Source organism: Colletotrichum scovillei (assembly GCF_011075155.1).
Source record: "Colletotrichum scovillei strain TJNH1 chromosome Unknown Contig00001, whole genome shotgun sequence".
NCBI classification, from domain to species: Eukaryota; Fungi; Ascomycota; class Sordariomycetes; order Glomerellales; family Glomerellaceae; genus Colletotrichum; species Colletotrichum scovillei.
This window is the reverse complement of record NW_023336259.1, coordinates 936,066-950,942: the sequence shown is the minus strand read 5'-3', so window position 1 is coordinate 950,942 and position 14,877 is coordinate 936,066. Positions and strand designations below refer to the sequence as shown.

General features: G+C 53.5%; 2 protein-coding genes across 2 annotated transcripts; both read right to left on the bottom strand.

The window, feature by feature from the left end:
• Window positions 1-941: 941 nt before the first annotated feature.
• HER10_EVM0008312 (pantothenate transporter liz1) lies at window positions 942-2,732 on the bottom strand (the record flags this gene model as incomplete). The annotated part of the gene is made up of 5 exons (XM_035477839.1): window positions 942-1,565; window positions 1,622-2,026; window positions 2,057-2,119; window positions 2,205-2,397; window positions 2,500-2,732. The coding sequence occupies 5 exons, from the start codon at window positions 2,730-2,732 to the stop codon at window positions 942-944; spliced, it is 1,518 nt and encodes a 505-aa protein (XP_035338644.1).
• Window positions 2,733-4,500: 1,768 nt separating this feature from the next.
• Window positions 4,501-6,726, bottom strand: HER10_EVM0010331 (multicopper oxidase). Its single transcript, XM_035479794.1, has 5 exons — window positions 6,251-6,726; window positions 5,986-6,187; window positions 5,221-5,924; window positions 4,861-5,162; window positions 4,501-4,801 (listed from the first exon to the last, which is right to left on the bottom strand). Exons 1-5 carry the CDS (start codon window positions 6,573-6,575, stop codon window positions 4,643-4,645), a joined length of 1,692 nt encoding a protein of 563 aa, XP_035338829.1. The 5' UTR covers window positions 6,576-6,726; the 3' UTR covers window positions 4,501-4,642.
• Window positions 6,727-14,877: the final 8,151 nt, after the last annotated feature.

Sequence of the window (14,877 nt, the reverse complement as noted above, 5' to 3'; positions counted from 1 at the left end):
CTGTCGCGCTTCACCAACTCTCGAGCTTGGCCATAGTCTCGTAGATGCTGGCACCATCTCTTACAGAATCCGTTATTCTAGGTAACAACTCTTGCTCTGGCCTGGGAAATTACTTAACCTGCGATTGGCTCGACAGCTCATGTGAGAAACAGACACTGACAATCTCTCCAATGCAACCTCAATGGCCTTGAAACAACGTTGATTTCCTAGAGTTGCACCCGGGTACATCATAATGCTACCCACATACCTCCGGAGAATTTCTCTCTGAGCGCTGTCAGCTCATTGTCGTCCGACTGATACTTCGCGATTCGAAACCTCGAAAACTGTAGCCAGCGAGTTTTCTGGTCTCATGTCCTTGTCTTCTGATGTTTTTGCAATGTCCTATGGAATTGGCGAATCCAACTTGAGATGGTGTCTCCCAACTACGACTCGGTGCGCTCTGCGTCTCCAGCCCCGATGCTCTAGCTTGATCTTTAGAAACGAAGGCCATTGGAATAATATGATGAGGGGGTATCTAATCTAATGTCGAATAAGTTGATTCTACCCTCGCAGCTGACGATGCCGAAGTTGTAGTGGACAGGTTGCTTAACCATCTGGGGCTTCAGCCTACTTACAACCGAATTGACTGATTAGAGTCCTTATGAAGGGGAGTTTTGTGATGTGTACTTTACACCAGTCTACCAGCCGGGTTGTAGTCGGCCAAAGTTATCCTGCCATGCGGACGTAGGAAGCTATTCAGGGGTACCCTCATCAGATACCATAGCTTAATCAAGCGAGAAGTCTGCGATTTCTTTCGACATCGAACTTGGTTTTTCTTTTGTTCAGGCTGGTTAATAACGACTATCTACAAACCTATCAGGCCGTGACTACAGCGAATCCTTACATTGGATTCTCTCCTTGCTGAATCTGTGCACCACTCCAATAGGATCGGAACCAATTTCTCATATCTTGAACCGGAATCCATGCGCCGCCGCCTCTCCCGGCGCGGCATTGATAGCCCCCTCGACGTGCTCCCCCCTCTCCAACTTGCGATTCAACCCCACCAACACAAACCTCAACACCGTCGCCGCGCAAATGGCAATAAAGCAAGCAACGCAGTTGTGGATAAACGCCGCCGTGTACTGCGGGCTGTCCTTCTTGGGGTACAAGTAACTCGCGTAGATACTGCTGCAGTTACTCACGGCATTGATAAACGCCAGCGCGGCGGCTCGCTTGGCGGGAGGACGCGGCAGGGTGTTGCTGATCCAGGCCAGCGCCGTGGTGTAGCCCGTGTAGACGCCGGGGACGAGGAGCATCATGGCGACATAGCGCGGGGCGGTCGCGTGCGTGGCGGCGCCGAGGATGAAGGCCGCCATGGCGACGCAGAGGGGCACGACGATGTGGAAGTAGCGCTCGCCCGTGCGGTCGGCGTGCCAGGCGTTGATGCAGGTCGTGATGACGCAGAGGACGTAGGGCGGGCAGGTTAGGAGAAGGGAGATTACGGAGTTGTAGCCGAGGGTTTGGACGACGGTGGGGAAGAAGTTTGTGATGGAGGCCGAGGCGACGATGCAGAAGATGAGGACCAACTGGGATGAGGCGTGTTAGTCTATGCATATGGAGGAAGAGGGAGGGTATGCCTTACCAGAATCCACGTCTTGACATCCTCCAACGCGGTCTTGAACCCGTGCCAGAACGTCTGCTCCCCGCTATTCTTCCAATCATCCTCGCCGATGTCCTCCTCCAGCCTCCAGACCGCGAGCGCCGTCTCCTCCTCGCTCAACCACGACGTCGTCCGCGGAAAATTGGGCAGCACGAAAAAGGCCGCAAACGCAACGGCGACGGTCACGACCCCTTCGATGAGGAACAGCCACTGCCAGGCGCCGAGCCCGCGCGCGCCGTCCATGTTGCCCGTGATACCCGCCGAGATGAGGCCCGAAAAGGCGCCGGAGATGAGGGAGCCGGTGTAGAGGATCGTCGTGCGCAGGCCGAGCTCCTCGCGCGTGTACCAGCAGGAGAGGTAGTAGAGGCAGCCCGGGAAGTAGGCAGCCTCGACGAAGCCCAGGACGAAGCGGATCACGAGGAGTCCTGCGTAGTTGCGGCAGGCGGCTGTCGCGGCGGATATGACGCCCCAGATTACCATCTTGAATTGCGGTATCGTTAGTGGTCTATAGAAAGGGACTTTGATGGTACGGTTACTGAAGTGGGACGAGTGAGTTTCTACTTACACACGTTGGAAGGTACAGCGCAGGCTTCCCAATCTTATTGAGAAACAGGTTCGAAGGCACCTGCATGAGAAGATATCCGACGAACAAGATACTCACAGCCGTCTGGAACTGGTTCGAATTCGGGTCGAGATTGAGATCCCGCTCCAAACCCGCCAGACGCGCCGCGGCGATGTTGTTCCTGTCAATGTAGTTCCTACAAACTTTTAGGTCAGCAGCTACTCTCGGCCAAGAACCGCAAAGCAACATTGTAATTGGGAGAAAGTTTTGAGAATAACAGTCTCCCTTCTTCACTTACAAGATGTACATGAGAACAATCATGGGGAGCAAGCGAATGTCCACCTTGCGCTTGAGCTTCTTCTCGAGCTCGACGCGGTACTCGTGCGACATGGCCGCGACGATGGGCGGCGGCTGCAGCCCGCGCCGCTCGGCCTCGAGGGAGAGCTTTGGCGGCACATCTTCCAGGTCGCCGGCGCGGTGTTCGTGATGTAGTGAGGCGTGGTCCACCTCGGACTGCTTCCCGTCTGCCATCTTTATTCCCCCAACGGTTGCCGTGAACTTTGGCGGAGCCTTCCTTGGAGAATTGTTGATTGGGCTGTTGAATCGGGGTCTGTCTGCCCTCACAAGAACACTTGGTTTCACTCCGGCTCGCTGGCGATCGAGTGTGTGTGACAGTAGTTCCGTCCTCAAGTAAGGTACTAGTAAGCGATGTTCAATTCAATTGCGAAGCGGACCTACCTCTTTTTAACTCCGCACATTACCCCAGATATGGCATATGGCTTCCCGCAGCGGAAAAAGGGAAAAAGAGCGGCATGCATGGGTGCTTTCGTCCCAGCTTTTTTCCCCATGTCGGGATAATCACCGTTCCCCTACCACCCCGCTGAGCGATGGGGTTACATATTCCCAGCCATTCACAATTGAGACCGGGGGAAAGTAGGTATTGCTTCTGGACTGTGGTGACGAAGATCTCTCCACTAGCTCTTCATTACTGTATCTTCTCCGCATCTCTAAAGTAGGCCTCGCGGCGGTAGTCGACATCGGTCCGATGAGTACCGACTGACCTCATCAGTCATGGCAAAGTGAATGCTCATCAATGATGGAGGAATCATCGAAACATGTCTCTCTGAAAGATAAGCTACGAGATATCAGGTGGATAATAGCCGAGTGAATCTATGAAGCTGCATGCGAATCCTTTTCCCAACCACTCGGCATCGATCACTAATTACTTTTTCCCTCATCAACCTTCCAACCTATCATATCATACGAGATCATACGAATAATCCCAGCCAAGACTTCATTCTTCGTTCTCGCGTTCGGAGTAAGAGTCCAGAAACAGAAAAGCACCAAATGATCACACACCTTTAAGCTTGAATTGCAAACGGCTCGTCGGTCTCCTACCTCCTCCACAGGAAAATCCCCACACACGGAAAAGCGTTCACGTATCCATTCCATGACCATCCAAAATCCGGGGTTGGAGGCGAAATGATGCGGGGAACTGGGGGGAAGAAGCGCTGGGAGTCGAGACGAATGACCGGGGTCGAGGGGCGGAGTAACTCCGCAACCACTTGCGGAAACCAAGTTGCGAGATGTGTGTCGAACGATTGCGGTGCTACGCCAGAACGAAGGTTGAGTTCGGGGCGATGACGGCACCCGAAAGGGGAGCTTTGGGGGCGACAGCCATTTGCTGTGCCGCATGGGAATGAAGAAGCTTGACCTTTGGCTCGCGACCAATCCACGTTGATAACGCAGATAATTCAACCGAACTGCCCACTGAATCGATGTCTTGGCAAAATGGTCATTCGCATACTGCGTAGTTCGGTAGGTAAGTATGAAGCAAACCAATGACGAAATGGGTTTGTGTCCGTCTATTCCATGATTGGACCGGCTCTACGAGCATATATTGGGGGTGTTCAGCTACAGCCGGCACATGGGCCGGCACGGCACCGAAACGGAAACCAAGTGTCTCCACAAAAGACCAAGAATACATGCTCCACTCCACCGGCTCGGCACTTTTCTCAAGATGGAAAGCCGAGCGGAACCAAGCTTTCGGCCCAGACATGCGGCTCCGCGAGGGCCGGACGACCGGCGAAGCCAGGCAACACCGGGATGGGGGCCCAGAGTGCCGCGGTCGGAATATTTCGCTAGAAGCAATGAGGTGAAGCAAACAAAATCATAAATCAGATATTGATTCGGCAATTGGAGAACATCTATGGGGTTGCAACCTTTGTATTATGATTATATGTACAAGATAGGAGAAATAAGGAATGTACAAAAACAATTACTGTGTTACCCAAAAACTCCCGGATTGAGAGATGAAGATCTGTGACATAGGAGAACATTTCATGACGTTATTTGTCGTTTGTGATGTGCAAGAGTGTTGAAGTGTGTGCATGTGTGCGTGTGTGCAGCGGATGACCGCGGGCGGAGATGGGGTGGGTAACTTAGACACCAGAGTCCTCCTGGTGAACAGACTCCTCCTCGGCATAGGTCCTCCAGTTGGCGCAGGTGCTGTTGAGGGTATCCTCGTTGGTGATGGCCGCGATCTCCGTGGGACGCTCGATGAGCTGGAGCGCGAAGCCGAGGGAAGTGTGCCATCCAATCTGTAAATGAATGTCAGTATATCGAGAAAGAAGGATGGTGCGTCAAAGTCTGTACTCACGTGGCAGTGCATCAGCCAGACACCTGGGTTGTCGGTGTAGAAGCCAATGACGAGGTATCCGGAGCCGGGCAGCATGGCGACGTCGCGGCGGGGCGCGTTGACGGTCTGCAGCGCGACGGAGGAGTCGTAGGTGCCCGTGGCCTGGGCGAGGACCCAGAAGTCGTGGCCGTGGAGATGGATGGGGTGGGCGAGGCCGATAGGGTTCTGGATGATGAAGTGCACCCAGACGTTGGCCTGGTCGAGGTGGACGATGTTTTGCTGGGTGGAGAAGGTGTCGTTGCCTCCGAGGACCTGTTCGACGGCTGGTTTTTGAATGTTAGTATCATATTGCCATTGCATATTCGTGGAAGCGAGGCTTACTAGGGTAGTCCCAGTCGGAGAGGAAGGTGCTGTTGTTCAGGGTCCACTTGAACTGGCTGCTGACGGTCTGGAGACCGACGGTGAGGGTATCGTCGTAGGTCTGCTGGCCGGCCTCGAGAGCGACAACGGGCACGAGGTTGGACATGCTCTCGTCGAGGCAGTTGTCCATGTATGTGTGCGCCTCGGAAGTGGGGTCGGCGGTGGAAGTAGAATCGTAGCGGACGATGCCCTTGATGTCGAGGGTGTTCTCGTTCTCACTGCAGGTGAGCTGGGGGATGGCGCGAAGCCAGTAGTCGCCGGTGCTCTCGGTGGCACGGACGATAACGTCGTAGCGCTGGCCGATGCCGATGGAGACGGCAGTGGTGTTGTAAGGGTTCATGGGGACGAAGTCGGCCGAGATGACCTCGAGGGTGTGGTTGTCAACCATGAACTTCCACATGGTGTCGATGGCGGCGTTGACGAGGCGCATGCGGTAGGACTTGCCGGCCTCGAAGGCCGTGGTGAAACGGGAGCCGGCGCCGTCGTACATGCCTGTGCCGTTGATAAGACCGGTCTGGGCGCGGGGCGGGCCGCTGCTGGCGGCTTCTTCGTAAAGCTCGTCGGTGGTGCGGTGGAACCAGTCGCTCAGGACGATCGTGCCGAGATCCTCGTCGTAGGGGGCTGAAGCGGGACCGTGGACAATCATTCCGCCAAAGACACCGTTCCTGTTGGGGCTTGTTAGGTTCATGTCGAGAGATGTGAAGCTTTGTGGAAGAATGATCTTACCAGGCCTGGAGTGCAAAGTGGCTGTGGTACCAGGACGTGCCGTACTGGGAAGCGTGCCAGGTGTAGGTGATGGAGTCGCCGGGAGCAGTAGGGCATTGAGTGATGGAAGCAACGCCGTCAGCCTCGTTGGTATAGTTCTGGCGGATACCGTGGAAGTGAATGCTGGTGCCGTTGTTCTGAAGAGAGTTCTTGACGTGGACGACTGAGATGATGCTGTTAGTAATCTCGAAAACACCTTAAGCTCCTTGATATCAGAAACACTAACCAACAGTGTCACCCCAGTCAGCAATGATGGTAGGTCCAGGAACCGTTCCGTTGATGGAAAGAACCATGCGCTCAACGCCGTCAGGAGCCATGGTGGTGTTCGTGACCTCGAACCAGTACTCGCGGATGACGCCCGTGTTGGGAGCCTCCTCGTACCAGTTGGTCGAGAGATCGTGGGTGCCATCCCAGCAAGAAGGGTTGAGAGCGGAGTCAAAGACGCAGTCTTGACGCTTTTCGAGTGTGCTCGGAGCAGCAGACGAAGGGGCGCCTGAGATCAAGGCAGGGAACAGGAGCGCGAAGCATCCCAAAAGTGAGCGTTTATACATGGCGAGAAGCGATGTACTGCAGAACGAATGTAGAATAAACGATTGGAAAGTTTGAGAATCAACGAGTGATTGTATGAGAAACTGCCTCAAAAACGAATGAAGGCAAGATGATGATGGAAGGAAGACCGAGGCTTGAAGAAGCGAGTGATGGTGGCTAAGATAACTTTCACTCCAGAGACGGGCAGACTTGCCTCGTCTTATAGAAATCGAACACGAGCTTTCGAGCCCATCACGAACAGACAGGCTGGACGAATAGAGGATCTCTCTCGCCAAGTTTGACGCCGTCTTGGCTAGAACGAGATACCCCGATTGTGAATCACTGAATTCGCAATCCCAACTTGCAGCGTTCCCTTCGATGTTGCGCTCTGAGGGCCTAGTTCGGTGCCAGAGGCCGACCACCCCTGACTCGAAGAGACGGCGTGCCCACATCCACATGGGAGGCACATCGCTCGTTCGACCAGGTAGGTTTGGTGAGATGCGAAGGAGGAGTGTCGTCGGTTACTCGGCCGCTCGGCCGTGACATCGACTCCGGTGGACGAACTCCATGCTTGGCTGGCAACTATCGAACATTGTGCCTATACGAGGAATCAGTACCCATGTCGCAAATCAACGTTGAGAGAAAAGGAGGGTCTGCTGTCAGTCACAAGGACCCATGCCGCGCTCACTTTCTCGCTTTCTGCTCCCGAAAACCATCGTCGGGTGTTGTTTCCCTTATTCCGGTGGGCCACTTTGACGAACCCCCCTCCCCTCCCCTGAGCCCAGTTCGATATGGATGTTCTACATGGATCATGTAAGCCTGCATATAGGCGCCATTCCGGTGAATATGTGCGTGGAAATTTGCAGCTTTGTCAAAGGAGGCAGGGCAAGAGAGGTCTCCATATTCTTGGCCCGTCATGCCCTCGTCTGAAGTTCAGGCGGCTAAGCAAGTAAGACACCGGTGAGGGTGGGAACAAGATGGAGATTCGTCGTTGATCGCCAAGTCCGTCCACATGCTTAGTCGATTCAGAACGAGGTTCGCCTACGACTCTCTCTCTGTAGTCAGCGTCTTCTTTCCCCATCGAAACAAGTGCTCGAAACTGGCTGACGCGTATGTGTAGCCCGTACAGGCTACAGCAGACAGGCAGGACTATCGAAACCGTGCTTGTGTGGCTGCATTAGCCCCGCGGGTACGGATACAGAGTGTCATCAGGCCCGAACCCCGTGCGCCGTTGTTTCTTCTGCAATGGATTACTCCGAACGAAGCGAACGAAACATGGAATGACATTGACGTCTTCCATGTCCGTGGGTTGTCTTGTTCAACGGCGATCAGGACCGGAGAAATGTCCTTGAGATGAACCATGCCTAATTCGGCATCATGGTTTGACTAATAAGGATCCTCACCACTAAGAAACCTAGACTTTGGGAGCCTCATTGTGCCCAAACTAGATGAGGGAGAGGGCGCGAGAAGGGGGATGTTCCCATCTTGGCTGCCCAATAAGATAGAGCCGAAAGCCAAGCATTACGCGGGAAACCCCGTTGGCGGTTAGCGTAATAGGTTGGATGGAAACATTGACGGTGAGAAAGCTCTGATCGGGCCAGTAGTATGATAAGACGGGATATAGCAGAAGAGCGCAAAAATTGCTGTTGAACCGTTCGACGTCCGAATCTGTGGCGTTGCTCCGCTGCGTATGGGCGGACGAGCAGACGCGTCTTGGCAAGGGTATCCCATCCTTTAAGCCGCCGGGGCCCCATTGTGGCCGCGGTCAACGTCATCCAATGCAACGGCGTCAAAACGAAAACCGTTCGATATGGCATGGGCGCGTCAAAAAGGGACAAGGGAAGTAAAGTGTGGGGTGGGGGGTCAGGGTGATATGGAGAAGATTCAAGCCAACACGGCTAGTTTCCCAGTGGCCAAGACAAAGACTTCTGAATGGAGTGTACTGTATACCCTAACGAGGTTGCAGCCTTGCTGGAACACACGGAGAAGTGAAATAATCGTAAAACAATACAGATTCGGTGACCGATGTCGTTTGTAACTATGTTGAGCCTCTGACTCGGAAAAAGCAACGTCAAGCCTCCAACGGCGGTGGAAATTGTTTGATGTTTGCAGGTCCTACCGTTCTAGCTGCAACTCGTCTGGTTCCCCGCGCAAAGCTGTTTTTGAGACACGCTTGCTGGGAAGTCTCGGACTCAGTGCGACGGTAACGCCGCATGTTTTTTGCCAGTCCCACGTGTGTTGAGTGGCGTTCACTGCGTTGGAAGCCCCCTATCGTGGGGTTAAGTGCCATTGACAGCGGCGAACGTTGGCTGATCAGGGGAAACACATCGTCAAGATTCGGGACGAAAGACGAGAAGAGAGACCCGAGAGTTGGCGAAGTGCGAACATGGGATGGCAAGACCAAGACCTGGTTCCGAATGTAGGATCACCCGCAGGATCTCGATTATCGATGACGAGGGAGGGGCTGTTGCGAACAACGGAGTACGTGGAAATCAACCATCAAGCAGCTTCCACGGCTGGAATGGCAACTCAGAACCGAGAGCGAGCGCTTCTCGTGTGCCGGATCAGCACGACTCTTTTCCACTTGGTAATTAGACTCTGAATTCAATCTCGTTATCATCTTGCAAGCGCGCAAAGTATGCTTGATTAGAAGAAGCTCCCGTCAAGTCTCCGTAGCGGGCTTAGGCGCTATTTGCGGGAAGCACCATCGGACTGCGATTGCGTACGTAGTCCCTGGCTCCCTGCGGGGGGGCCAAGGGAGCATCAATGGTCAGTAGACACGCACAGAGCAGGGGGGGATTGGGTACACTCAAGACAGGAGAGGGGCGGCTGGCTGGCCGTTGGTGACGGAGAGATAGGTATGGAGATAGCGAGAGACAGAGACAGACAGAAGAGGGATACCTGACGCAGGTGAGATGCTAGCCTCGTGTATGTTGGAAGGATCCATTATGCAAGTAAGAAGAGGAAGAAAGAATGGAGCAGTCCCCCGATAGCTATACACCCTTGTCTTGGTGTCCTGCAGAGCAAGGAGGTGGTGGGTTTTGGCAGCGTTGACAGGGCACGAGAGCACGAGGGAAGGCCCATGTGCTTGTCAAAGATGTCGGCTGGCGATGTTTTGCTGTTGGGTTGGTGGGTACAGGTATCTGAAGCAGGGGGGTATGATGGGTGATGGATGATGGGTGGTTGAAGATGGAGTATCGATGTATGGTATCATGGAGGATGGAGGAGAGGAGGATGAACTGTGGATAATGGCAGAAAACATCGCAAAGTGCCAATGGCAAGAACCTCGCCTCCGAAACTTCCCCTGTCACCCAATGATCCACCTATCCAGGCTTCACCCCTTCTTCCCCTTCCCAAGATCCCAAGTTCCCAAGTCTGAGTCTGTCCTGCCTCCCCCTCACCCCTGCTTGGCCGCGCAAGCCTCATCTCTGGATGCTACCTCTTTTAGAGCCCATCAGCGTGGCCCCCCGCAAGGGTGCGTTAGCGGACAGTGCACAGCGCTAGACAAATGCCGGTTCCCGCATTTGCATGGCACTACTACCGGAATGTCTTAGCTCACCGGCGCCAGGGGCTACCCTGAGCCGCCATTTCGACGACGACGACGACGACCACAACCACAACCACGGACTGCAACTTCCTCCCAGCCCAAACCTCGTCCGCTCACTACTCCGTACACCTACACAGTACTCCGTTCTCGCGGGATTCAATCCGCGGGTTGCCCAGTGTAACGACAACATCGCCGCTTGCAGCAAACTTCACCTCATCAACGGAACGACACTCTGCTATCTTCCTTGAACCCGCCATCATCCAGCTTCAACCACTTCAGAACCACCTCAGAACAGCGAGAACATGTCACCATCAAGTAACATCATCTCGCCGATAACACCGTACCGTCATCCGGAGATTCGCTGCCATCGCCGAATCTCCATTTTTGTTCGTCTACCATGGCCGGAATAGGCAATAAAGTCTTGGCATCTCCAACCTCTCCATCACGGTGCTGCCGAAGTCGCTCGCATCAAATTTCGCCTCTGCCCCTCTATACCCCCCTTCGAGATAACCTTCTTCCAGAGTTCAGCTCGACGGGTCATTGCTCGCCGTTCGTTGGTATGTACTTTATCGGTTGCTCCCGAAATTCCTTTATGGGGGGATTGCGAGCTCCCAAAAAGCAACAGTGTATATGCTTAATCCTTAGACTCTCTGGAATGCCTGCCGCCTCTTCGAGGTTCATGCCGAACATTCACACACTCGATCCACTGATACGATAGTATAGGAACTCTAACCTAGTAGTATAGGCCACATGCCGGCCACATAACGGCTGGCTTCCTTTGCTCAAGTGAGAAGAGCGAATGATTCAGACATCTGCAGAGCTCAGGGAGTCCATGGGCCAATATTTCATCTGCCGAACCGAATCACGTCCCAGCGTCTACTACCTCAAAGAAGCGCTGTCTTTGTGGTAGGACTCGGCGAATACGGCCCAGACGCAATGTATACGATCACTTGCTTTCACCGCCGTTTCCCCTGGATCGAATACTATGCTCTTGACTCCTGACACGCCCGCAACCCGTACACCTGCAGCAGACCATCTAAGCAACCTCTTGGGTTTCTCCATCACAATATCCTAATGCGAAGCAGTCACTATCACAGGATAGTCAGGCCCACAATCAAAATTTCCGTGTGCTCTCATCACGGCCTTCGGCCACCAACAAGTCTTGGTCCGTGTGTTCCGGCCATAACCATCGACTTGGCGGATCTTCGGCCTCGGGCCATGATCGTTCACCGAGACATCCCGCCCCGTGCTCCACGGTCTTGGCACAACTGCACCCCGCTTGCTCTTTGCTCCAATTTTGACTTTACGGGAGCATCCGCACGAGCCGCATGAGTCAAATACGAATTGAAAATAGACAACTTTTTCACTTTTTTACCCTTCGTAAGCGGCATGGGTGTTAGACAACTGCGTTTACGAGAGTTGCGAGGTGCCCGTGATAGCACGAGCTAGTCAAGCTAACGGCTTCTCCACCCGACTCTTTTGCTTTTCATCGTAATGGGCGGCAGGGAATACAATGCGATGACGCTATAACAAATCGCATTGAATATCACGAAGACGGATTCAGCCACTTCTCCGATATGCCGACGCAGAAACTAGAGAAGAAGCGAGGCCTTGCGCTAGCAGCTGACTCAAGGATCGGGCGGCTACGGTGAATTAGACAACCATTTCAAAACTCCAAGGCTCGTAAATCAAAAACGCGCATCTGAAGTATCGACTGTCACCTTCAATGTCCTCGTCTCTTGCTTTGGTGCTTAGGTGGTACTTCGGTCTTGCCCCGCTATCGTCGGTTGTCAAAGCTGGATAGGCGAGTTTCTGGAGGACCCCTCCATTCTCATCCGCGGTTCCCGCCATGCAGACAACCTTTTTTCTGCCAAGAGACGCAGGAACTCACACCGGAAACTGACAGCTGATAGTTTCTCACGATAGCAACATACTGGCTACTGCTCCCAAACAAGGTTGACTACCCGGTGTGTACACGCGTCCATACGTCCAGGGCAAGGCTCGATATTCGATATGCTTTTCGAGGGGGGCAGCTGAAAAGGGCGGGAAGAGGGGTGCTGAGGATGATCCGGACCAGGCCGAAAGGAATAGACTTGTACGGCGCCCTCGGCCTCACGGGATGGCGGGACCGCCCGCAAGAGCTCTTAGCAGGGGATATGATGCATCTAAAGCTGATGGCTGCTCAAATTCGACATCGCGATGGCCGATCACCAAAGGCTGAAAGATTTAGGGCGGTGTCGTCTTACACTATCCGTACCCTTTCCCTACACCCCTCGCGTTCGTTCCCCTTGCGGAGACACGCAGGCGTCAGAACAATATTTGGACATACGCGTTTTCGGGGCGTGGCTCTTCATCTAAGGCTAAGCGGGCCGAGCAGATACCCATATCAGTCTCTGTACGCCACACCTATTGTTGTCCCCTGCCCTGTAAGTACAGACTGACATGAACATGACATTTGACAGGCCTGATTCCAAAACAACGGTCAAATGAAAACAGATGAAAGCCGAGAAGGGGTTACATATTTCCGCTGCAGACTCTTGAGGGGCGTCAGCTTACAGACTGCGGACAACGGCGTTAAGAAGATAGTCCAGGAACAAGGGAGCCCACGTCTGGTTCGGTTCATCGCGGCAGTGTCTGCAGGTATGCTTGTAGCTTGACTGGATATATTAAATCCGCAAGGCAAGGGCAAGAAGTCTGACAAAGATTGCGCCTTACACGATGACAAGCTGCGAAGATAGTTTCAAGCGGTCCAATGGGGATATGTCGAACAAGGGTTTCCGACAACGACGTCCGGAGCCTTGGGCAGAAAATCTGACGACTTCCAGCTCCTTGGAAAGTGGAAATCGAAACCCACGTTGACACGCCTCGGTTCTGTCTGCCTATCTGCCAAACTGCCATGGTCCTCGCGTAAATACTCGCAGGATACTCCACTATGAAAGGCGAACAGACTCGAGAGGGCAGAAAAACTTTCAAGCAGTCCGCAGATAGGCAACGGGGCCTGAATAGGTAATGCTTCTCCGGTGTCAAACTGGGGTGAGCAGAGAGGTAATGCACATGTAACATGCAGAAGCACCAAATTATCGGTTTCCTGTGTCCGCGTGACCATCCGTACCTCTCACAGTCCGTCCCCAGTGCAAGGCTGCAGCCTGGATAGCCGACAAACAAGACTAACAGAAACCCATACAACCCATGCATCGCTTGACGCTTGAAAATAGGGCTTGAGGCGCTACTTCGTTATCCATGCCGGGTAAAGATAGATTCTCTTCACCCAAATGCCTTGTATCCAGAACCCTTGGATAGAAAACAAGCCTTTTTTCATTTTGTAACCTTGTCGGCCCTGGCGGCAGCAACCGAGGCGGGGAGGGACGCGTACGTAGTTTAAATGAGCTGAACGAGACACGAGACCCAGCGATAACAACCGAGTCATCCGTAAACGAGGGACCAGTCAGCGTTTGAACTGTGGGAGTTTCATCGAGAAGTGGTTATCGGCTTTTGAGGGTTTTCATTGCTTGGGATTTACGAGATCTTGGGAAGTCCTGCGAGCCGAGATGCATCTTCGTCGATGATCGAGGCAGTGAGGCCTAACATGGCGCACACACACATACACGCACGCACGCACTACCTTGACACAGCTCATGTAGGCGCACATACACACACTCTCTGTATCTATCTACCTGTCTTTTTACAATTCTCACCCTCGAGCGCCTACGTGCCTCAGAGAAGCGTCAAGTATGCGCAGCCAGTGGGTGACGGGCGATTGACCCCAGACGTCCCTGCCGCCTAAAATACAGACAAGAGAAGCCAGCCAGAGAGAGGAATGAGAGCGAGAAAGACGAGAGGAAAGTTACGGTTACACAGTAAAGAGATAGAAACCTTGAAGGCTTGAACCGGCGGTCAACGGACGTCGTTCTACTGGGGAAACCCCACATCCCGGGACATGTGTCCCGCGGACCGCCCTTTCCCGGGGGTTAAGAAACATAAAGGTATGGTATGGTAAGGTAAGCACCTCCCGTGCCACATGACTGGGGTGGCTGGTGCGTGCAGAAAACAAAACGGAGGTGAGTTTAAATCAAGTACTTTTAGCCAACCGACCTTCTTCAAATGGACTAAACATCTTCGTCACCAGATCTTGTTTTTCCTTGATTTTTGCTTTCTTGCTATTGTTGTGTGGTTGGTTTTTTGGAGGAAAAGATCGTCAGGAACTACTAGGACTAAGGAAGGGGGAAGGAGGGGGGGGGGGGGGCAAGGGGGAGGTGGGAAAAGAGTGCCGCTAGCGGGCCGTTCGGGCTGGCGGGGGTAAGGTACGGGCGGGGAGGGGATTGGGCCCCACAATCCGGGAGGCGCGCCCTCCGTGTCCGGGTCTTTTGGACTGGAAACTTTACGGAGTATTCGCAGGCGGAAAGGTAGATTGCGGAGGGCAGAGAAGATAAGGCTGGGAAGCATGGTGAAGAGTAGACTGCGGTCATATCAAGAGTTTCACATGTGAAAAAAGAGAGTTGCTCGAGGTTGGAGAGAGAAGAGGTAGGCATACATTTTACCAAGGACACACTACCTCAGGGAACGCGGGGCGGAAACCCACAATCCGCATCCCGAGCCTATCAACCCCTGAGCACTAGGTATCACATCCGCGGTGTGAAGACGGAGGGAAACAACCTCAACATTGAATCGAAAAGTATCAAGATGGCTCATCTGAACAAGGTTCAATAGTTTCAATCACCTCTAATGTAATTCGAATTGACTTCTCTAGTTAGATGCAACACCAGAGAACGTTTTCACGC

Excerpts from the sequence above, each read along its gene's own strand:
- HER10_EVM0010331 (XM_035479794.1), bottom strand. The coding sequence starts at position 6,575 with ATGTATAAACGCTCACTTTTGGGATGCTTCGCGCTCCTGTTCCCTGCC. Across the intron at positions 5,925-5,985 it reads CACTTTGCACTCCAGGCCTG|GAACGGTGTCTTTGGCGGAA; the intron begins GTAAGATCATTC and ends AAGCCCCAACAG. Across the intron at positions 4,802-4,860 it reads TCTGGCTGATGCACTGCCAC|ATTGGATGGCACACTTCCCT; the intron begins GTGAGTACAGAC and ends ATTCATTTACAG.